At 35.2% G+C, this 23,382-nt stretch overlaps 1 protein-coding gene across 2 annotated transcripts in view; it reads right to left on the minus strand.

Annotated features, from left to right (window-relative positions):
- Window positions 1-23,382, minus strand: part of NUP54 (nucleoporin 54) — a 49,928-nt gene that overhangs the window by 25,993 nt on the left and 553 nt on the right. Inside the window, exons 2-9 of one of the 2 annotated variants that reach the window (XM_037830016.1) lie at window positions 23,029-23,190; window positions 20,172-20,255; window positions 19,930-20,082; window positions 8,736-8,962; window positions 7,522-7,709; window positions 5,610-5,806; window positions 4,219-4,273; window positions 3,682-3,775 (exon numbers count right to left, since the gene is read on the minus strand). In XM_037830016.1, the coding sequence (XP_037685944.1) occupies window positions 3,682-3,775; window positions 4,219-4,273; window positions 5,610-5,806; window positions 7,522-7,709; window positions 8,736-8,962; window positions 19,930-20,082; window positions 20,172-20,255; window positions 23,029-23,190 (1,160 nt within the window). The remainder of the gene's footprint in view (window positions 1-3,681; window positions 3,776-4,218; window positions 4,274-5,609; window positions 5,807-7,521; window positions 7,710-8,735; window positions 8,963-19,929; window positions 20,083-20,171; window positions 20,256-23,028; window positions 23,191-23,382) is intronic. The other variant, XM_037830015.1, reaches the window with a different exon arrangement.

Genomic DNA, 23,382 nt, shown 5'->3' on the forward strand with positions numbered 1-23,382 from the left:
AAAACCTGAAAAAGCAATCCCCAGGTCTGAGATGATTTCACTGCTGAATTTAATCAAACATTTAAAGGAGAAATAACACCAGTTCTACATCATCTCTTCTATAAAATGGAAGAGGATGGAACACCTTAGCCTGATTCTAAAAGCAAGCAAAGGCAGCACAAGAAATTTACAGACCAATATCCCTCATGAAAACAGACACAAAAACCCTAATAAAGTATTAGCAAATCGAAGCCAGCAATATATAAAAATAATATAATACACTACCACCAAGTGGTACTTATCCCTTGAATGCAAGGCTGATTCAATATTCAGATATCAATAAATCTAATTTACCACATCAGTGGTTTAAAGAGAACCGCATGATCCTATCAATGGATGCAGAAAAAAAAAATTGAAAAAATTCCTTATTCATTACAAAAGTGCTCATCAACTAGGTATAGAAGGGAACTTCCTCTAGATAAGAGGAATCTACAAAAAACTTAGATCTAACATCATACTTAATAGTGAATGCTTTCCCATTAAGATCAGGAACAAGGTAAGGAAGGATGAACACTCTCAATATTCCTATTCTACATCAAACTGGACATCCTATGTAGTGAAAGAAGGCAAGAAAAAGAAATGAGTTATAGATCAGAAAGGAAGAAATAAAACTCTTTTCACAGATGACATGATCGTTTAACACAGAAAAATCTAAAGGAATTTATAGTTCCTAGAACCAATGAGTCAGTTTTGTAACATCACAAAATACAAGGTCAACACACAAAATTCAATCCTGTTTACATATAATAGTAACAAACAATTGGGCACTGACATAAAAAATATCATTTAAAGCAGTTATTGGGAATTCAAAATAGTACAGTCACTCTGGAAAACAGTTTGGCAGTTTCTCATAAATTTTAACATTTATGTGCCATATGTCCAGCAATCCCACTCCTAGGTTTTTACCCAAAGAAGTGAAAGCTTATGGTCACACAAAAACCAGTACACTGAATGTTTATAACCACTCTATTCAGGATCCCCAATAACTGGAAACAACCCTACAGTCTTTCAGTAGGTGAACAGATAACCTGTAGGGTACATCCATACAACTGAAGGCTACTCAGCAATAAAAAAGGAACTAATTCTGGATACACACAACAACTTGGATGAATCTCAAAATGACACAAACCACTGGAGAAAGGAGAGGGTGGCAAGTGGGAGAAAAAAATGTGAGTGGAGTTACGGGATAAAGGCGCGGGAATTAAAAACACCCAAGAAAGAGTCTCATGAGGGAATGGCTTGAAATATAAAATATATTTACCTCAAACCTCTCACCTGAAGTTCAAAAGAAAGAACAAAAGAAAGGAAAACAAAACAAACAAACAAAAAACTAAGTAGACCAAGAGCTAAATCCAATGGCCACTTTTCAGTCCTTTTGTCACTTGAATGCACTTGTATAATGGCCTTCCCTGTCTTTTCCTTTCTCTACATATTAGAGATTCATTGGAACTTGGCCCTTGGTTCCTTCTTTGTTACAAACTCTCCCCAGGAAACTACATATTCTCTCAGAATCCAAATCTCTTTCTCTTGTCTAGTCCTCTCTCCAGTACTTGCAAACTACATATCGATTTGCCTATTGGACACCTCCACCTGGACATTCTATAGATACCTCAAAAAGTACTACCATAACAAAATTTGTCATTTTCCTCCACAAAACTGCCCTTCCCTTCCTTCCTTCTGTATTCTTGACCTCAATTTACTCAGTCCAGAAGTATGAAATCATCTTAGACTCTTTCTTCTTAACTCTCCATACTCAATCACAAAAGCTAGTGACTCTAACTCTTAAACGTTTCTCATATCTACCTCATCCTCTCAGGTAGGCTCACACACGAGTTTTCTAATGGTTTCACTACCTCCAGTCCCACTGCCTCCTCCCTGAACTATCAGTACCTTCCCAGTGTTCACAAAGGTAATGGCAAGTTTTACTTAACAGCCTAAGATGTTTTCTATAAACTGGCTCCTGCTTATTTCATTGACTTCATCTCCTGCTCTACCCTATCATATCTTTGCTACAATCCTATTTTAATTATTTGCAGCTTCTCCAAACCAACCCTGCTATTTTATGCCTCCATGACTTTGTAACTGCTGTTATTTTTCCAGGAAGGCTGTATATCCTCCCCACCTACTTTTCTCCCAGCAAACTCCTGATTCATCCTTCAAGTCCCTGCTTAACAGTCTCTTCTAGGAATCTTTCCCAGGCATAGTCCTTCCTTCAGGCTTCCTATTTATTTACCTAACCTCTTAAATTAATTATCTGGACTCAAATTAATCTCTTTGTATAAACTGTTTTTCATACTAGACAATGAGCTTAAGGCCAGGTTCTGTTTTATTCTTCTCTGTATCTATAACTTGCTTAGAAAAATACCCTACATATACTAGTTAAATAAATGTTTGTTACGTGAATGACTACAGTAGTAAAGAGTAATGAATGTTCCAGAGAAAGCAAGGAAAAAACAACAAAAAGAAAAGGCCACTGAAATGTCTATTAGTCCAAATCATACAAAAACAAGGTCATTAGTATTCAACACTATTTCAAGGAAAATAATGCAACCTTAACCTGCAATAATAGAAGTCCAGTGTTCAGATAAAGAGAACAATAACTCTGGTCATACCCCACTTACAGTATTCTGGGCAACTCATTTTAAAAGTTATGCTGATGAATGTTCTTTCATGAATTGTAACACATATACCACATTAATGCAAGATGTTAATAGTATGGTAGTATATGGGAACTCTGTATTTTATGTATTTTATGCATGACTTTTCTATAAACCTACAACTTCTCTAATAAAAAAAAAGAAAGAAAAAAAAGTGATGCTGATAAATTCAGTGTGTCCAGCCTAAGATAATGAATAGTCTAGAAATCACGTCACGTGAGAAACTAGGCTAGGAATCTTTAGCCAGAGAAGAAAATACTAAACAGGAACAATGGTCATGATGTTCAAATAAGGGTAATACAGGGCTGTCACAGGAAGCACATGATTACCCACAAAGCAATGCCAGAAAAAATAGGTGTAAATTATAGCAAGGTAGACACTGGAAAGAGAATTTGTATCAATCAGCGCTGCCTGACAAAACAATGGGATGGTTCATAAAATAGTAAGCTTTTCATTACTCAGTCTGAATGAATGTCTCATCAGAAATTCCTTTATAAGGGAATCTGGAGATGACTTTTAAGAACCTTTAAATATTTTATTATAAATTCTACTTAATGAACTTAACAAAATATTAGGTACATTTAATAATTCAGTAATTTTAATTTGCTTCATCAACCTATGACTACAAATAATTATATTATCACAACACAAAGAATCATAATTATAGCCTCCATTTTCATAAGGTCCCTACATAAATAAAAGCATTTAGTAAAGAAAATAATATGCATTTGCTGGCTGGAATTGTAAACGGCAGTCTATTATTTGCTAAGCCAACAATTCTAAATTCTAAACTCATTACTAAAAGAAATCAGATATATGATTTGGGGGTCTCAAAAAGGTAGTTGTATAAAACTAAAATTGCTAATTTGAAGTGTACACTATATTGTTTCCCTGTAAGGCAAAATAGCACAATTATAAAAGGAATCAAATGTTTATAATCCCTTTTACTAACCCCAGGCCCAGAGAATGCAAAGCTAATGCTTACATCTAGTCTGGTCTGATGTTGCTTAGTCATCTGATCTTGAGCTTTCAATCTTCGGAGAAGTTCTTTGAAACCCACCATTGGTACAGGAATTAACCTAAGGAAATTCAAGTGGTCAATTTTCAGATCTTAAGCCTATTACTACAAAGTACAAGAAGTTAAGATTTTCATAATAAAAACATTCACGTAATTTTACATTAAATGCCTAGACAGATCAATGACTGTGAAATCAGCAATGATACACCAGAGATTTTATTCAACCTCCCTCTTTTGCAGACAAGGAAATACAGTACAGTCAAAAAACTGTATTGTTAAATGTAAAGGCAATTACAGGACTGGTACTCACATTTCTTTATTACCAGCGATATTTTACCACACTGTGCTGGCTAACCATAGGCAGCACTTTCCAAAAAGCAATGAAAATGAAAATGAACTCGTCCCAAATGTAAGAATAATAATTAATGGCTTGCATTTGTTTGTTTCCTTAATAACACATATTAGTTCTTACATCAAATTGAAACAAGATCAAAATATACTTACTTTTCAGAATCAGGGTTATCTACCTTGGCTTGTTCCCAGATAATAGGATCAACACCTATCACAAAGAAGAAATATTTTTCCTAAAATACATTATTTTTCATTTTTATAATATTTGTATGGCAAAGGCCTTCCCAAAGTAAGACACAAAACCAGAAACCATAATGAAAAATGACTTGTCCTATATGACCACTATAAAAATAAAATTTTTTATAGGATGAATAAAGCTAAAAAAAATGCACAGATTGAAAGAAAATATCTACAACTTATTGTATAATAGATTAACCTCCAGAATTTATAAAAAGGTACTATACGTCATAAAGGCAAGAAATCTGTAAGAAAATGGGCAAAGGATATGAATAAGTAATTCACAAAAATTCAAACATGTGGCTAATAACATATGAAAGATGTTCAACTTTAGTAGTAATCAGGGAAATACAAATTAAAATATTAGGTATTAATTTCTTCCCATGAGAATGGCAAAAATCAGAAAAATTCATAATCTCCATTGTTGGAAAAAATGTAGCAAAATGAAAACTCACACATTTCTGTTAAGAATGTCAATTGGTAAAAATTTCTTTGGAGAGCAATTTGGCAACATCTAACAATATATAAGGTACATATAATCTTTGACTCAAAATTTCATTACCAGAGATATATTCTAAAGAAATAGATAACCATGTGTTCTAAGATATACTTACAAGGACAGTAATTGTTGCTTAGTTTCTAATAATGAAAAGATAGAGAAGAAACAATCTAGTGGTTAAATAAATTAAGGTATATCCATAAAATACTATATAGTATTTTAAAGTAATAAGATTTACCTTCATGCATTGACATGGAAATCACTAAGAAATACTGTAAGTGAAAGGGCAAGTTGAAATAAATGCACACTGTACTATCCTTTTTTTGAAGGACATGTACATAAGCTTGTATTTCACAATCACAGATAAAACACTAATAAAATACAATATTTTACTGACAGTAGTTACTTCTGGGGAAGGGAGGTAAAAGGAAATCCGTTACATAGTCAATCTAGTTATACCATCTAAAATCTTTTACAATGAGAACACATTCAAAATTCACTTGAATACTCAATTAAAACAAGTGATAAACTAGAAAAAAATCAAAATTTTATGAGTAAAGAACATTTGGATATTTTATGAGTTTTCTTTTGCTCATTATTTTCTAAATTTTCTAACATATTAGTTACATAATTAAAAAACTAAATGAATGAATACAATAAAAAGATCCAAAGCTGTGTCGCAAATAAGGTGACGTGATAAGCTGACAAAAGTTTTAGTAACATTAATAGCCAATCAACATCACCCAAATTAGGTGGAGGGTTATTTATAATTTTTAATTTTCTCAATTCTATGACTCTAGAAACATACCAGCAGGAGGATTCTGTAAAAGCTGTTTGATCTGTGCAGGAGAAAGTTCTGTTCTAGTCATAGAAAGAGTGACACCAAGTTGCTGCAACTGTGTTTTTATATTGGCTTGTTCAAAATGAGCATATAATGTTGTAGTTGGAACTCTTCTTGAAGTACCATTTGGAGAACGCTCAACAACATAAATAACGACTTCTGTCCTAGGGGAAAAATATCCCAGTTATAAAATACTGAGCACAAAACTCACAGCCACAAATATCAACACAGCATGTAATTTTAAAAGAGTTAGTAGGTGAATTAAGAAATGGTTGCTCTGAGTATAACAGAAAAAAGCTTCCAGAGTAACCGAAGATAAAATGAATTTTTAAAAAATTCTTATATAACAAATAAAAGCTAAGCCTAATGCTATTCCTTAGAAAGCTATTCTATTATGGAAAAAAAGAGGGGCAGGCTCAAGGAAAGGTTAAATGAAATCTAGGAAATATCTCTTAATCTAAAACGAATTGCAGTTTGGGGAGATTCAAAACTCTAAGTTTAATAATAATAATAAAGAAATGGGGACTCTGCCTAGCAGTTAAATTTTTATGCTGTATATTTCACATTAACATACTGAGTCAATCAGAAAATGTATCACTGCAACTTGGCCATGATTTGTAAAATAAATATTGCTAATGTAAAAAAACAAACAAACAAACAAACAAATGGTTGCTCTGGTAAAAGGAGTTAAAATGTTTTTTCTTAAATCTTGGAAAATAAAAAAACCTTTCCTAATGTTACAATCACTGGTGAACCAACTTAAATGACAGCGCTAAAATGAGATAGGCAAATAAAGTAGTATTTGTAAAAGGGTCTGCTTAATTGCAAAATCCTACGTAAACGTTATTTATTTTTTTCAAAATTGAGAATTACTTTGGAGACTACTTAAGTTTATGGGTTTCTTCATTGCAATTAAGACTGTTTTAGTGTCCCAGGCTGCTCAAGCAAATACTAATGCAATGGTCTGGTTGACGCAACGGGAATTTATTTGCTCATGGTGTTGAGGTTAGGAAAAAGTCCAAATCAAGGCATCATCAAGGTGATGCTTTCTTTCAGTAGACAGTCGTGTTCTGGAGCTGGCTGCTGGCGATCCTTGGTCCTTAGATTGTCACATGGCAAGACACATGGCAAGGTCTCCTGGTTTCTCCCTTCCCTTCTGGGTTACACTGATGTTCAGCTTCTGGCTGCTCCCTTTGTGGCTTTCTCTCTCTGCGTCTGAATTTCATTCTGCTTTCCAAGGACTTCAGTAACAGGATTAAGTCCCTTCCTGATTGGGTTGGGCCACACCTTAATTGAAGGAACCTCATCAAAAGGTCCTACTTACAGTGCATTCACATCCACAGGAATGGATCAGAATTAAGAACATGTTTTTCTGGAGTACATATAGCTTCAAACCACCACAAAGAACAAGAAGTAAAATCCAATCTGAGTCATTATAGTTCATTAATAATAATTGTTCTAACCCTAAATGTCCTAAAATAAACATCTTGCCAATTAAGACTGAAAAATTATACATGGAACAAGGGAAGTAAATTAATCATATGTACCCGTTAATGACCATGAATAATGAATCAATTAATTTAGCTCCTAAAACTTAACAGTAACATCTTGTTGGCCTTTGATTTGCAAAGATACATTTCCTACTGAATGAAACATTTCCTGCCCCTGAATGAAAAATCTAAGAAATTATTAGCATGTGATAAGATATCCAAAATTTTTAAAAAAAGCTTTTAAACAAATGTTTCTATAAACACTGAATAAATACTAGCTGAGAGATAACTCTGAGATTTAATTTGTACTTCAGCAACAAAAACACTATTGATCACTCTCTTTGGATCAAGGCACACATAAATATATAGTATAATTAATGTATACTTACTGATCATCTGGCAATGTTTTAATACCATCTACATTTACAGAAAGGGTCTGGTTTCCTCCCAAAACTTTATGCAATGATTCTACCAATTGCTGTTGCTGGCTTCGAATATCTGTTTCTTTTTTGTTGAAAACTAAAACCACTAGTCCATCTTCATCTTTATTATTGGGCATACAACTGTAACCTACTGCCTGTGTAATGTCAAAATAAACAATATCAAAAATATATACAGATCTTCAATCAAATGTTTACTATTAATAGCTTAATATCCACTAAAACAGGCAAAACAGCTTAATGTTTGAAATGAAGGGAAAAGGAGTCTTTTCACCACTCTGTCCTCGAGGTCACACAATTATAAAAAGAAAATATGAACATATGTTTAAGATACGTGCAATTAAAATTTCCTCAACAGAGACTAAAGAGCATTCTCCCTAAAGAAACTTTGATATATATTATTATTGGGTGTTTCTGAACATTGTTGAAACAACTCTTCATATCATTTTAATAATAAATACAAAAATCACAGACCAAAATATATTTTATTTCACTACATATCTGACTCTTGGAGTCTTAAACTCTTAAGTTCTACAAATATAAAGAAGCGATTTACGAATACATACTTTTAAGATACAATAATACCACTGCCAATTTACAAATACTATCAAGAAGGTGTACATCATTTTATGATTTCATGTAATACAAAACTTTAGGGAACAAGTTAGTTTATTACATATTATTAAAATAGTCAGCTACACCTTTCTGAAGAATTACTCTTTTAGATAGAAGCCTTTTACCTGTTTTAATGATCTTGGAATCCAGCTCTAGGAGCATCGATAGGGTTAGCATACCAAGCAGAGCAAATACTCCTAATCACTGATTACGTGAACTTTCCTGGACAATGTTAGATGAATACTTCAAAATTCTAGTTTGAGGTGTTTCTTTTATAGATGCTATGCAGACCAATCCCCTTTTGTTAACATTTTTATCTCAGTTATATGTCACTCTAGTCACACTTTCCTGAAGTCATATTCTGGTCACCCTCAATCACATTTGTAAGAAATCACTTCGTTTTGTAATTTATATTTTAATAAATGTATAATCATACCATGTTCAAGCAGTACTAGAGAACCAAGCAATTGTTTTTTCAAAATTATTTTAATCTAAATATCATATTCTCCCCCCACTTTTTAAAAGGAGACCAAAAGCAGGCATAATACCTTAAATCGGCAAAAGGGATTTTCTTGTGTGAATTCCACTGGTGGAATGTTATTGTTGAAATATCCTTTTCCTGTGCCCCAAAAAGCCTGCAGCTGATTCCATTTTGCCAAAATAGCATCTCTCTCATCTCCCAATAGTGTTGGAGCAGAAAGGGCACTTGCTGTATTTATCAGTTGGTTGGATTGGGTAGGAGCTTGTGTAGGCTGATTGAAGAGACCACCTAATGCTAAAAATGTATCCAAAAATTAGTATTTCAAAAATAGAACTTAATTTAAATCCTAGATGCGATGGGTACAATAATGATTCCCCAAAGCTGTATGTATCCTAATCTCCAGAATCTGTGACTATATGACAAAAGGGACTTTGCATATGTGACTAAATTAAGGATCTTGAGATGTAGAAATTACTCTGAATTATCCAGGTGCTCCAATAAAATCATAATGGTTTTTAGAAGTGGAAAGGGAAGGAAGCAGGGTCAGGGTCAAAGTGAGGTGTAAATATGCTATGCTGATGGCTTTGAAGATAGAGGAAGAGGCCACGAGCCAAGAAACACAGGGAGCCTCTAGAAGCTGGAAAAGGTAAGGGAAAAGATTGTCCCCTAGAGCCTCCAGAATAACAGCCCTACTGACACTCTGATTTTAGCCCAGTGAAGACCATTTCTGAACTTCAGATCTCTAGAACTGTAAGACAACAAATTTCTGATGTTTTAAAGTGGGTGGTGAAAGAACCTAAGATGGCGGCTAGGTGAGACAGGGCAAAAAACACCTCCATGAAAAATACTAGATAAAAACGAGAAAGTGACCCAGAACACCAGTTCCAGCGATGCACCAGCTGGACAAGGTCTACTAAAACCACAGGGACCATGCACTCGGTGAAACCAGGAGTCTACATTCTGAAAGGAGTCTACATTCTGAAATGAGTGAGTAAGCCGGCTGAAAGTCCCGCGGCCCTGCTGTGGTGTGGGCAAACTGGGGGTTGGCGTTTAGAGATAGACTAGTTCTTTTTTTTAAAAAAAAAAAAACAAAAACCCAGGAGCGTCTGCAGTTATGACGGTGAGAACCGCGCAGTGAAGCATGGCAGGAACGGGCTGTGCCAACCTCTCAGTGTCTGGCATGGAAGATAGACCACTGCTGATTCCCTCAGAGCCAGGGGGGCAGAGGGGAGAGACAAAAGGAGAAAGAAACTGCGCTGCTTGCAGCCAGCTCCCCGGCGGACTGGAGACACTCCTGCCCAGGGCCGTACCCACAGCCCAGAGCCGCAACATGACACTCAGTGTGATGGGGAGTGTATCCATGGCACTGCACACACGCCACAATATCAGCCATGGACAGTGGTCTTGGGTGGACACACAGCTAGTTGTCCCGGAGCTGGGAAGGTGAAGCTGTGAGAAAAGGGGGGGGAAGGGGGTTGAGATGCCCCATTCAGCCATCTTTGCATCAGGCTGGGAGCACCCCTGCACAGCCTGGCGGCCCAGGGCTTCCCTTGAGGGACAGCGCACACTTGTGACGTAGCACAGCCTTCCATCAGTAGAGGTCCTGGAAGATCACAGCTGAGAAGGGGGGCCTGCTTGGAAAACCCAGGGACGCTACATCAATGCTGGGGACTTGTGGGTCAGTGGCAGAGAAAATCTGGGGCAAAACTGAAATGAAGGCTTAGACTCTTGCAACAGCCTTGACTCTCCAGGAACACCTGGGAGGTTTGATTATTAAAGCTGCCCTGCCTCCCTAACCACCCAGACACATGCCCCATATTCAGGGCGGACAGCACCAACAACACACCCAAACTGAGTTCACCTATTGAACCCCACAAGAATCATTTCCCCACACACCACAAAGACAAAGTTGAGGAGAACTGACTTGAGGGGAATAGGTGACTCGCAGACGCCATATGCTGGTTAGAGAAAGTGTATGCCACCAAGTTGTAAATCTGAAAAATTAGATTGGTATTTTTTTATAACTTGAAAGAACCCTATCAAACAAAGCAAATGCCAAGAAGCCAAAAACAACAGAAAATCTTAAAGCATATGATAAAACCAGACGATATGGAGAACCCAATCCCAAACACCCAAATCAAAATATCAAAAGAGACACAGTACTTGGCGCAATTAATCAAACAACTACAATCAAAGAACGAGAGCATGGCACAGGATATAAAGGACATGAAGAAGAACATGGCACGGGATATAAAGGACATAAAGAAGACCCTAAAAGAGCATAAAGAAGAAATTGCAAGAGTAAATAAAAAAATAGAAGATCTTATGGAAATAAAAGAAACTGTTGGCCAAATTAAAAAGACTCTGGATACTCATAATACAAGAATAGAGGAAGCTGAACAATGGGTCAGTGTCCTAGAGGACCACAGAACAGAAAATGAAAGAACAAAAGAAAGAATGGAGAAAACAATCGAAAAAATCGAAATGGATCTCAGGGATATGATAGATAAAATAAAACATCCAAATTTAAGACTCATTGGTGTCCCAGAAGGGGAAGAGAAGGGTAAAGGTCTAGAAAGAGTATTCGAAGAAATGGTTGGGGAGAACTTCCCCAACCTTCTACACAATATAAATACACAAAGCATAAATGCCCAGCGAATTCCAAATGGAATAAATCCAAATAAACCCACTCCAAGACATACTCTGATCAGACTATCAAATACTGAAGAGAAGGAGCAAGTTCTGAAAGCAGCAAGAGAAAAGCAATTCACCACATACAAAGGAAACAACATAAGACTAAGTAGTGACTACTCAGCGGCCACCATGGAGGCAAGAAGGCAGTGGCATGACATATTGAAAATTCTGAGAGAGAAAAATTTCCAACCAAGAATACTTTATCCAGCAAAACTCTCCTTCATATTTGAGGGAGAGCTTAAATTTTTCACAGACAAACAAATGCTGAGAGATTTTGCCAATAAAAGACCTGCCCTACTTCAGATTCTAAAGGGAGCCCTACTGACAGAGAAACAAAGAAAGGAGAGAGAGATATAGAGAATTTTAACAGATACATATAGAACCTTACATCCCAAATCACCAGGACACACATTTTTCTCTACTGATCACAGATCTTTCTCCAGAATAGACCACATGCTTGGACATAAAACAAGCCTCAATAAATTAAAAAAAAAAAAAAAAAAAAAAAAAAAAAAAAAAAAAAAAAAAAAAAATTTGAATATATTCAAAACACATTCTCTGACCACAATGGAATACAAATAGAAGTCAATAATTTTTGATTTATAACTCCACTATTTACTTCCTACATGATATAAAATACACAAACTCTAATGACAAATCAGTGGTTTTGGACTCAATGTAAAATATGTAATTTTTGACAAGAACTATATAAAGTTGGGGGAATGGAGGAGTATAGGAACGCAGTTTACATGTCCTATTGAAGTTAAGCTGGTATCAAAGAAAAACAAGATTGTTATGGATTTAAGAGGTTAATTTTAAGCCCCACAGTAAACACAAAGAAATTATCAGAGAATATGACCATAGAGATGAAAACTAGAGTACGGGTTAAGAGAAATGGGGGAAGAGGCAATGGGGAGTTAAGAAATGAGTGTAGAGTTGCTGTTTGAGGTGAAGGGAAATTTCTAGTAATGGAGGGTGGGAAGGTGATAGCATTACAATATTCTAAATGTGATTAATCCCACTAATGGAATGCCAGGGAGGGGGTGGAATGGGAAGATTTAGGCTGTATATATGTTTCCACAATTGAAAAAAAAAAGAAAAAAAAAAAAAAGACAGCCTAAATAGATGACAACTGAATGCCAAGGATGATCCTGGATGGGATCTGAGAATGGAGGACAAGAGGCTCAAAGGGACACAGTTGGGACATAAGAAAAAAAAAAAAAAAGGAAATATAGAATGTAAGCTTTGTATCAATGTTGAATTCCTTGAACTTCTTAGCTGCACTTAATGGGATTGCATAAAAGAATGTTCTTGTTCATGGGAACTGTATATGTGAATTATAGTGTTTGTTCAAGGATGTGTGCAGCTTGCTCTCATATGTTCAGAAGACAGAGCAATAGATGATGGATGATAGATAGGGAGGGAGGAAGGGAGGGAGGGAGGGAAAGAGAAATGGCGGGGTGACAGCATGTTAAAGTTGGTGGATCGGGGTATCGGGGGAGGGCAGTCAGGGTATGCTGGAGTTCTGTGTATGGGGTTTGTATTGTTTTTGCAACTGTTCCTAAAACTTTGAATTTATTTAAAAAAAAAAAATAAAGTGGGTGGTAATTTGTTACAGCAGCAATAGGGAACTAACACGCTAGGACAACACCTTATAATGTTAAACTTCCTTTTCTAATGATGTCACCTTAAATGATTGATTCCATTACCAGGACACAAATTGGATCCACAATATCAGACCCATGCCAAAAAAAAAAGGAATGCATTTGGACCTGGAAATTACATTTCCATTAAAGTTGCAGGATTTCCTCTTTTTTAAACAATTTTATTGCTATCACAGTTGTATAATAAATATAAAGTGAGGATATACAAGCAATAAAGAATCATTATTATATCAATGCAAGCTTAATAAACCATTTTTTTCTCTTATTACAAAGAAATATATAGTGAAAGAACAAATGGATTAACCATCAGGATTCTAGGCTAAAGCTTTAGCTGGCTATGTAGCATCTGACACGTCACTTAACTGTTGGGCTACAATTTCTCTAGCGAAAAGTATGGCGAAGTTATAAGATCGAATGAGTATTTCTCCAAGTTTGAGATAAGTAAGTACCACTACTACCTGAAATTACACAGCTGTCATAAACAAATAGCTTGTCATTAAATAGCACTAATTCACATATAAAAATAAATTATGTAATTATATCAAGAAAAAAGTCTCAGTTTGGTGCTAATATGCCTGTAACTCTATAATACTTGCTTATCCCACTTTTTAAGAGGGAGAAGATGTCCAAAGATCAGAGCTTAAGGCAACAAGTATCTAGAATTTATTAACACCACTATATATTCTTTGTACTTAATATTATCTTTTCTTTATGGCAAATAGCACTGGTTTTCCACTTAAAGCAGCAATATAAATATTTCTTTTAAAAGAAATGTATTAAATGTAAAAGTAAGTTGATTTTATTAAAGAAAATTATTAAACAATACAAATGGTATGTAGATAAGGGAAAAATCATGAAGACAGTACCAAAATGACTTGAGTTTTAGCAGCATCATACTAGATGATATTTAAGTTCTCTTTCAGCTCTAAAGATTGAGAGTACCACAAGATCCATGGTACTTCTACAGGGCTGGAGAAGGGGTGCTTTTACATTTCAAAGAGTATTGTTAATTCCCAAAATGGGCAGATATGAAAATTGGAAAGAACTAGACTACAAGCCAGAAGACCTGAAATATGGTTTATTAAAAGCTCATTTTGTAGCCTTGGGCAAGAAATCCCTGGGTTTATCTTCCTCATCTTTTACATGAGACAATTAAACTATACTATTTACTATACTGATTTACACTCAATCTTCCCTTTACAATAGACTTCACACTGGATTATGACCACATTAGTCCATTCAAAGTGGACTACCTGTCATCAACTGTAACAAATGTTCCACACCAATGCAAGGTGTTGGTGGTGGGGTGCTAAATGGGAATCCTGTGTTGTATGCATGATTGTTCCACAAACCCACATCTTCTCTAATAAAGGGGGAAACAAAGAGTAAATGATAAGTGAAAATGTTAATTACGTAGAATAAAACAGAAAATGAAAAGTTTACTACCTGAACAGCAGTGATGACCTCAAATTATAAAATCCACTAGACTCTCTTTAAGCCTCAGCTTACTTGATTTCTCATACTTTACTACCTTCTCAGAGCCCTTATGCTGTTGACTATTCTTTCAGCCCCCAAAGAAATTTTCAACCTTTGTTGAACACTGTTGAACACTTGAACACACAACCTCCTTGAGAATATTCATTTACATGAATTCATTCAACAAATACTTAAATACCCACTAAGTGTCCAGCATAGAACTAGATATTAAGGATGTAGTGATTAATAAGATAGACAAGGTTCTTGCAGTCAATAGAAATAGACTTTAAACAAACTGAGCACAAACAAATATTAACAACTGTGATAAGTGCCTCAGAGAAGTACAGAGGCTATGAGAGTACTAAACAAGGGAGGTAATCAAGCCTGAGGGGGTATCAAGAGAAAGTCGCCCCATTAGCACTTCAGCTGAGCTGTAAAGGAAGTAGTCATCTAGGCCATGGGGTATAAGTAAAGACAAACAGCATGTGCAAAGTCCCTGTGACGGAGAGAAGGGAAAGATGGACAACAGCGGTAAGGACTGACCAATGAGGTAGAAAAAACAGACTGGGATGTCATAGAAGTTAAGGACTGTCACTGGCCAAAAATGTGACAATTTGAGCATCAAAAATAATAATGAATGCAACTAATTGAAACACATTCAGTCTATTAAATCCCATGCATTCAAAATGATAATTTTAAAAAATAAAGACCCAAAGCTAAAAGCCCCATTGGAAATAATCAACTCCTTCTTATAAAAATATCAATTACAAATAATGTATTCTCCTCTCCTATACAAACTGTATTTCAGGGTAAATAAGTAGTCTTAGGGGACGAAGGAAACATTCTTTTTACAGAAGGAATCCAGTGTGGAAGGGAGGGTGAAATGAGAAAATCACCATTTTGCAACTTCTGATGAAATAACTGATTGAGGCAATGATCAACAATGAATGAAACCATTAGGTTAAAGGTTGATGGGGAACTTGAAAAGGGAGAGATTGGTTGCCACCACCTGGACCCAATGATCAATCTTAGCACCACAAAAAGTGGGACAGCCTCCTAATGCAATATATAACACATAGCAGCAACTGCAAAATATTCTTGCCAAAACATAAAAAACCTGAGTCTAAGTCCCTAAGGCTAACTTTCATTTACCAAACATACAGTAGATATTCATGGAAGATAGTCAAATGATACCAGAAGAAGCAAATAGACAAATCCAGAATGAGGAACATTTTACAGCACAACAGACTCTTCAACAACACAAGGGAAAACAGGAAAGTGGGGAATGCTCTACATTAGAAAGAAATTTAAGAGACATAACCAGCAAATGAATGTGTGGACTTTGGATCACGATTTGAATAAACCAACTAAAAATAAACATTTTTGAGACATATAGGGAAGTTCGATTATGGACTGGGTCTTAGATGCTATGAAGGAAATGTTAATTGTGGATTAGAATAATATCCATATTTTTCAGCAAAATACTTGCAAATTGAATCCAACAGCACTTTAAGAGAGTTATAAACCAAGACAGTTTTATTCCAGGGATGCAAGGGTGGTTCAACACAAGAAAATCAATTAATGTAATAGAACACGTCAATTAATATAATACAACACATTAACAAATTGAAAGGGAAAAATCACATGATCATCTCAATTGACACAGAAAAGGCATCTGACAAAACTCAGCATCTTTTCTTGATAAAATACTTCAAAAGGTAGGAATCGAATGAAACTTCCTCAACGTGATAAAGGGCATATATGAAAAACCCACAGCTAACATCATACTAAATGGTGAGAGACTGAAAACTTTCCCTCTAAGACTGGGAATAAAACAAGGATGCCCACTGTCACCAGTTATTCAGCATTGTGCTAGAAGTTTTAGCTAGAGCAATTTGGAAAGAAAAAGAAATACAAGGCATCCAAATCAGAAAGGAAGAAGTAAACTTCCACTATATGCAGATGACACGATCCTATATTTAGAAAGTCCCAAAAAAAGTATGACAAAGCTACTAGAGCTAATAAACAAATTCATCAAATTGATGGGATACAAGATCAATACACAAAAACCAGTAGTGTTTCTATACAGTAGTATCCAAGGAGGTAATCAAGAAAAAATTCCATTAATAATAGCAACTAAAAGAATCAAATATCTAGGAATAAATTTAACCAAGGATGTAAAGGACCTATATTGAGAAAACCACATTGCTAAAAGAAATCAAAGAAGACCTAAATAAATGGAAAGACATCCTGTGTTCATGGATTGGAACACTAAGTGTAGTTAAGATGTCAATTCTACCCAAATTGATCTGTAGATTCAATACAATACCAATCAAAATTCCAACAGCTTACTTTGCAGGAAAAGCTAATTATCAAATTTATTTAGAAGGGTAAAGGACCTTGAATAGCCAAAAACATCTTGAAAAAGAACAAAGTGGAAGGATTCATGCTTCCTGACTTTAAAGCATATTAGAAAGCCACAGTGGTCAAAACAGCACAGTACTGGCATAAAGATAGACATATCAATCAATGGAATACAATTGAGAGTTCAGAAACAGACTCTCAGATCTATGGTCAATCGATTTTTGACATGGCTCTCAGGTCCATTCAAATAGGACAGAACAGTCTCTTCAATAAATAGGGCTTGGAGAGCTGGACATCCGTATCCAAAAGAATGAAAGAGAACTCCAATCTCATACCCTAAAGAAAAATTAACTCAAAATGGATTGAAGACCTAAATAAGAACCAGTACCATAAAACTCCTAGAAGGAAATGTAGGGAAACATCTTCAGGTTCTAGTGCTAGGCAGTGGTTTCTTAGAGCTTACGCCCAAAGCACAAGCAACGAAAGCAAAATAGATAAATGGGACGTCCTCAAAACTGAATACTTCTGTGCTTCAAAGAGCTTTGTCAAAAGGGTGAAAAGGCAGCCAACTCAATGGGAGAAAATACAGCATTTGGAAAATACACATCTGATAAGGGTTTGATATCCAGAATATATACATAACCTATAACTCAACAGTAAAAAGACAACCCAATTAATAAAATGGGCAAAATAAATGAATAGACATTTTTCCAAAGAGGAAATACAAATGGCTAAAAAACACATGAAAAGACGATCATCACTAGCTATTAGGGAAATGCAAACCAAAACCACAATGAGATACCATTTCACACCTTGAATGGCCATTATTAAACAAACATTCACTTGAATGGCCATTATTAAACAAACAGGAAACTACAAGTGTTGGAGAGGATGTGGAGAAATTAAAAACACTTATTCACTGCTGGTGGGAATGCAAAATGGTACAGATGCTGTGGAAGACACTTGGGTTGTTCCTCAGAAAGATAAGTATAGAGTTGCACTACGATCCAGCAATCCCATTACTCAGGATATACCAGAAGATATGAAAGCAATGACATGTACAGACATTTGCCCACTGATGTTCATAGAGGCATTATTCACAACTGCCAAAAGACGAAAGCAACCCAACTGTCCTTCAACGATGTATGGATAAACAAAATGTGGTATATGCATATGATGGAATATTTTTTAGCAGTAAGAAGGAATGCAGTTCTGAAGCATGCGATGACATGGATGAACCTTGAGGACATTATGCTGAGTGAAATAAGCCAGACACAAAAGGACAAATATTGTATGAGCTCACTAATATGAACAAATTATAATATGTAAACTCCTAGACATAAAGTCTAGAATATAGATTATCAGGAGATAGAATGAGGCTAGAGAATGGGGAGCAGTTGCTTAATATGTGCAGAAACTCTTTAACCAGGTTGAACTTAGACATTTGTAAATGGATAGAGATGATGGTAGCCTATTATTGTGAATATAAATAACAGTACTAATTGTGTGTGAATGTGGTTGAACGGGGACGTTTAGAGTCATGTATGTCACCAGAAGGAAAGCTAGAGGTTAAAACATGGGAACATATAATATAGTGAATATTGTGGTGGATGACGACTATGATTAACAGTACAAATATAAAAAAGTTCTTTCATGAACTAGAACAGATGTACGACACTATTATAAGGAGTTAATAATAAAGTGGCATATGGGAAAAAATGTAACTATTGCAAATTATGAAGTAGAGTTAACAGTATTATCTAAAGATTCTTTCATCAATAATAACAAATGTACCACACCAATACTAGGGATCAATAATGGGGGGCATGGGAGCTAAAGGGTATGGGATATTTTTGGTTTTCTTTTTTCCTTTTTTTGGAGTAAAGAAAATGTGTTGATTATGGTGACAATTACACACCTGTGAGCCACTGATTGTATACTTTGGATGGACTACAGGGTGTGTGAATATATCTCAATAAAATTGCATATAAAAAAATAAAGCCATCTGGAGACAACCTCCCTACCACCCCAAGAAAACTGCTGGTCATCTGTGGAGAATGCTAAGGAACCAACTCTTATTTTTTGAAAACTAGTAATAAAGGGAAAGAATCAACCAAATAGTAGATGAGGTGAAGTTTATCTTTATAGGAGTATTCCAATGAATAAATGGAAAAGGAATGGTAGAGCTAGAATAGCACCATTTTACAACCCCTTATGAAGTACAGATCTAGCTAATGATCATCAATGGCTGCTAATATCACACAAAAAAGGGAAATAACCAGATATTATATACCTCCTGATGAAGAAAACACTATTTATACAAACAGTTCTTACAAAAAATACATATATAAATAAATAAATATAAATTAGCTGCTAGATCCAACCCAATTCACAAGAACTACAGAGGACAATGAATTATGTTTAACTATACAGAGGAATGTAACAGCAAAGTCCTAAGTTGTGACAAAATTTAGGACAAATGATCCAATTTCTTCAACAAATTTAAAAGAAATAGAAAGAGGTAGAAGGGGATACTTAAGACAGGCAAAACTGAACAACACTGTTTACAATCTTGAGTGATAAAGCTACAAAGAAAAGTAAGGAAGTGATCACCATAAAAGATAGGCTATAGGGGGAAGGGAGAATACTGTGATTGGGAGGGGAATATGGTGGGTTTGTGAGGTCTTTGGCCATAGTCAATCTCCTGACACAGGCAGTGGTTACCAGGATGTTCATGTTAAATATAATTAATTAAGCAGTACTTTTGTACAATTTTCGTTTGTGTTAATTTTAAAAACAAAATAAAACTCAATGGAACAATATTAAACACCGGAGCCATATCATCCTCATCATGACAATCAGTCTTCTCCCTAGTTATACATAAACATGAAAAATAGTTTTTGGAATCCTTTGGAATATAATATTTATAATTCTTTAAAAAAAAAAAAGTTAATCCACTTCAGTGTTTTGAACAGTGCCTTTTACACAGAAAACATTCAATAATGTTAGCTAGTACTGTTACAGTTTTATATTTGAAGTAAGATGAAAACCTCTTATACTTACTAGTTTGCTGCTGCTGCTGCTGCTGCTGCGTATTAAATCCTCCAAATCCCAATCCGGTTCCTAAACCAGTACCTAAACCAGTACTAGTTCCTGTTGTTGCGCCAAAACCAGTACCAAATCCAAACCCTTTGTTCTGAGTACCACCGAAGAGTCCTTTGAAAGAAAATTAGAATTGTATGTTTAACAAAAAGCCTGACCTCTACCTCATTTATTTCTACAAATGACTTAGTATGACATCTTACCAGTAGTACCCGTGTTAGCTGGAGCAGAAAAGCTGAACGCAGAACCTGTTGTTGTAGATGTTGTCCCAAATCCTCCAAACCCACCTAACAAGAAAAAGATAAATAAAATAGAAAGGAAGAATCTTTTGTATACGTAAGAGGTCATTTCTTTTTCAAAGTATTTTGTAAGTAACTGTTACATGTCAAGCCAAAAGATATTGATTTAATCTTTCCTTTATGACAATTTTTTTAGAACTATACTACTTATCAAGAAGTCAATATGTTGCAAGAAATAGGTGACTAAGTATTTAAAGTAGAAATCCCACAATGCAATATATATACCCTTTAACTAAGGGGTGGTTAACAATTACAGCTGGGAAAATAGATCAAGCCCATTGACATAATCCTTAGGAAACTCTAAAACAACGATGCATGTATCCTTTTAAACTAAGGGTTGCAAATTCAAATGCCTACAAGATTTAGGCTAATAACATCAGTAAGTGATGAAAAATGAATGGTGGAACTGTTCAAAATGAACAGTATAAACTTGTTTTTAAAAATGGCAGCAGTTCCTAAATTCTTGCAGATCACTGTTGCAGGAAAATGCTAGTTTAGTAATGTCATATATTACCACTTCTCCCCCCAGGAGAGATGGAAAATCCAGATTTTGCATGTGAAATCTACTGATTTGAATTCTAGCAACTAATTCAAATCATTTTAATATAATATTCCACTTAACCAATAGTAAGCTGAACATTTATTAGCAGACTAAATTGCAAGTTTCCAATCTTGGTTTTGGTGAATTAATTTATATCTACTTTAGCTCATATTTCTATTTTGTCTCCATCAAGTCTCAGCAATTTTCCAAAGAAAACAAACCAATATACTGACCCCTATACAAGAAGAATATGTTTCTTGTAGGAAGAGATAAGAAAAAAGCACACAAGTGGAAGGCAGTGGCAGGAAGGTGAGAAGGGCTATCGCAGACCTTTAGCACAATTTGGCCAACTCTGCCAGAAAAATTTCAGACAGTTACATAGGAATGGAAAGCTAGTCAATCTACAATAGTTTTATGGGTTTTTTTTTCCTCTTCAAAACAGTCTTTAGCAGATTATTATGTGGTGCCAAAAAGACTTTCAAGATAAACGTTTGGACCCCGTGTGCTCTGAGTTACGGTACAGGTTTCTGAGATTCTAAACTTAATCTCATATATTTCTGGTATACAAGACAGATTAATCAATATTGTAACATAAAAGATATAAGGAGTATAAAAACAACCCTTTGATAGTAAATCATATAATTCTGATTTGGAAAATTACTCAAGAGTAGACTGCATGTGGCAAGCCAGCATAACCAAATATTCAGACTGTTACTTATAGGTCCTACTGCAGTGCTGCAAACTAAATATTTTGATAAAAATCACCTGAAGTATTAAACCTTGTTCTTAATCTTTTACATTACTCCTCACTTCCACGGGACAACTAAGATAAATTCTGAATTGACTACACAATAAAAATATTAGTCAATATTTTCTCATGCTCCATAATACCAAGAATACTTATTAGTAACAGCAGATCTATCTACAAGGGTACAAAATAAAAACGTAAACAAGAATTTCTATCAGCCTTTTGCAGAAGGTTAAGTTAATTAACATATGTAAAAGAAGTAGTTAAAACAGTTTCATTGTCACAACTCAAAAGTGAGAACACAAAATGAGGAATGAAATCAAGCAAACAAACAGGTATATTTATACTTGTCGAATATGATCTGGGTGGCTATACTCAGAAACACAAATATCAAAATAATGTTTCTGTTTTACCCAGTGCCAATTTTAAGCAAACAGGGAAAAGTAAACATACTAAATAAAAGACAGGGAAATATGATCACTTCAAATATACCTTAATAATAATCATTTATTTTACCTTTACAATTTTCAAGTCTTCAAACTGTTTTCAACTCAAATACTAAGGTGATATTCAGATTGCAGTAACAAGTGAATGCTCAAAATAGCAGACTTCCCAATAAGTTTTAGAGAATAATGTTTACCAAATGCATATAATTGGCATGGGCATAGGTGGCATAATGTAAGAGATATGGAGAGTAAATTCATATACGAGCAGCTGAGGAACAAGATTTTTATATAGGGTCACAGTAAGTAAAGTACACAAAAGACCTACTTTAAATTCACATATATCCATTACAGTTTTTGTTTTGCAAAATTTTTAACAAGCTTCACACAATCCAACAAATACCAAAATCTTCTTAACTATCTTTTAGAATGCAAAGCTGTCTCTCCTACCTTTTAGGCATGGCTTAATACTACCTGAAAATAAATTAAATTGCACTCTCTGATAATTTCCCAAAAATACAGTAAAGAATTGGGGATTCTTTCTATAATTACATATCTTACAAAAACGTATCCTAATCTGTCAAGTTGGCCAAAGAAATACATTATTATTTAGCAAGTTAAAAAAACAAGACAGGTCACTGCTGTTCGTATAAGACTTGTTTCTCTTTGGAAACATAAGGACAATCAAATGAAATCCCAATGAATGACGTAGGAAAAATGAAAAATGACTGCAGGAGTCCAAGAATCTCTGGAAAATGGGCCAGAATGGTGAGTTTATACTTCGGCAGATATACCTAATAATTCGGAAGATATACTCAGTTCAATTAAATGCAAATTTAACAAGGAAATTTTCCAGAACCACGTCTTTGAAGACAGTTAAAACTTGATACAAATGTTTTTGATTCGACATTAATGAATTTCCTCTCCTTATTAGACAAGGGATTGTTCTTTCCCAAACTCTAGGAACCACGAAATATTCTTGGACTCCAGCTCCCAACACTAGTTACACATACGACCCGTAGTATCTACCTGCACTTGCCAGACTGTTACCAAAATTGAACGGAGGCGCCGAGGTAGTAGAAACACCGAAATTCCCAATATTAAAGTTCACTGCAGGATTAGCAGTTAGTCCGAAACCCCCAAAATTAAACCCACTGGCGGTGGAGTTGGCAGTCTCAAGCCCACCAAATCCTGATAGGCGTGAAGGCAAAGAAAGAAAAATTTTTAAAGGAGGAGAAAGAAAAAAAAAAGAAAAGAAAAGAAGGATTAGAAGAATCAGCAGGTTTCACAGAAGTGAACAAAAACAAACTGGACGTTGCTCCAAATGGGTTAAGAAAACACAGGCGGGAAAAAGCAGAAGGAGCAGCAGCGTGAAGACCCATA

This window comes from Choloepus didactylus, chromosome 3 (assembly GCF_015220235.1).
Source record: "Choloepus didactylus isolate mChoDid1 chromosome 3, mChoDid1.pri, whole genome shotgun sequence".
NCBI lineage: Eukaryota > Metazoa > Chordata > Mammalia > Pilosa > Megalonychidae > Choloepus > Choloepus didactylus.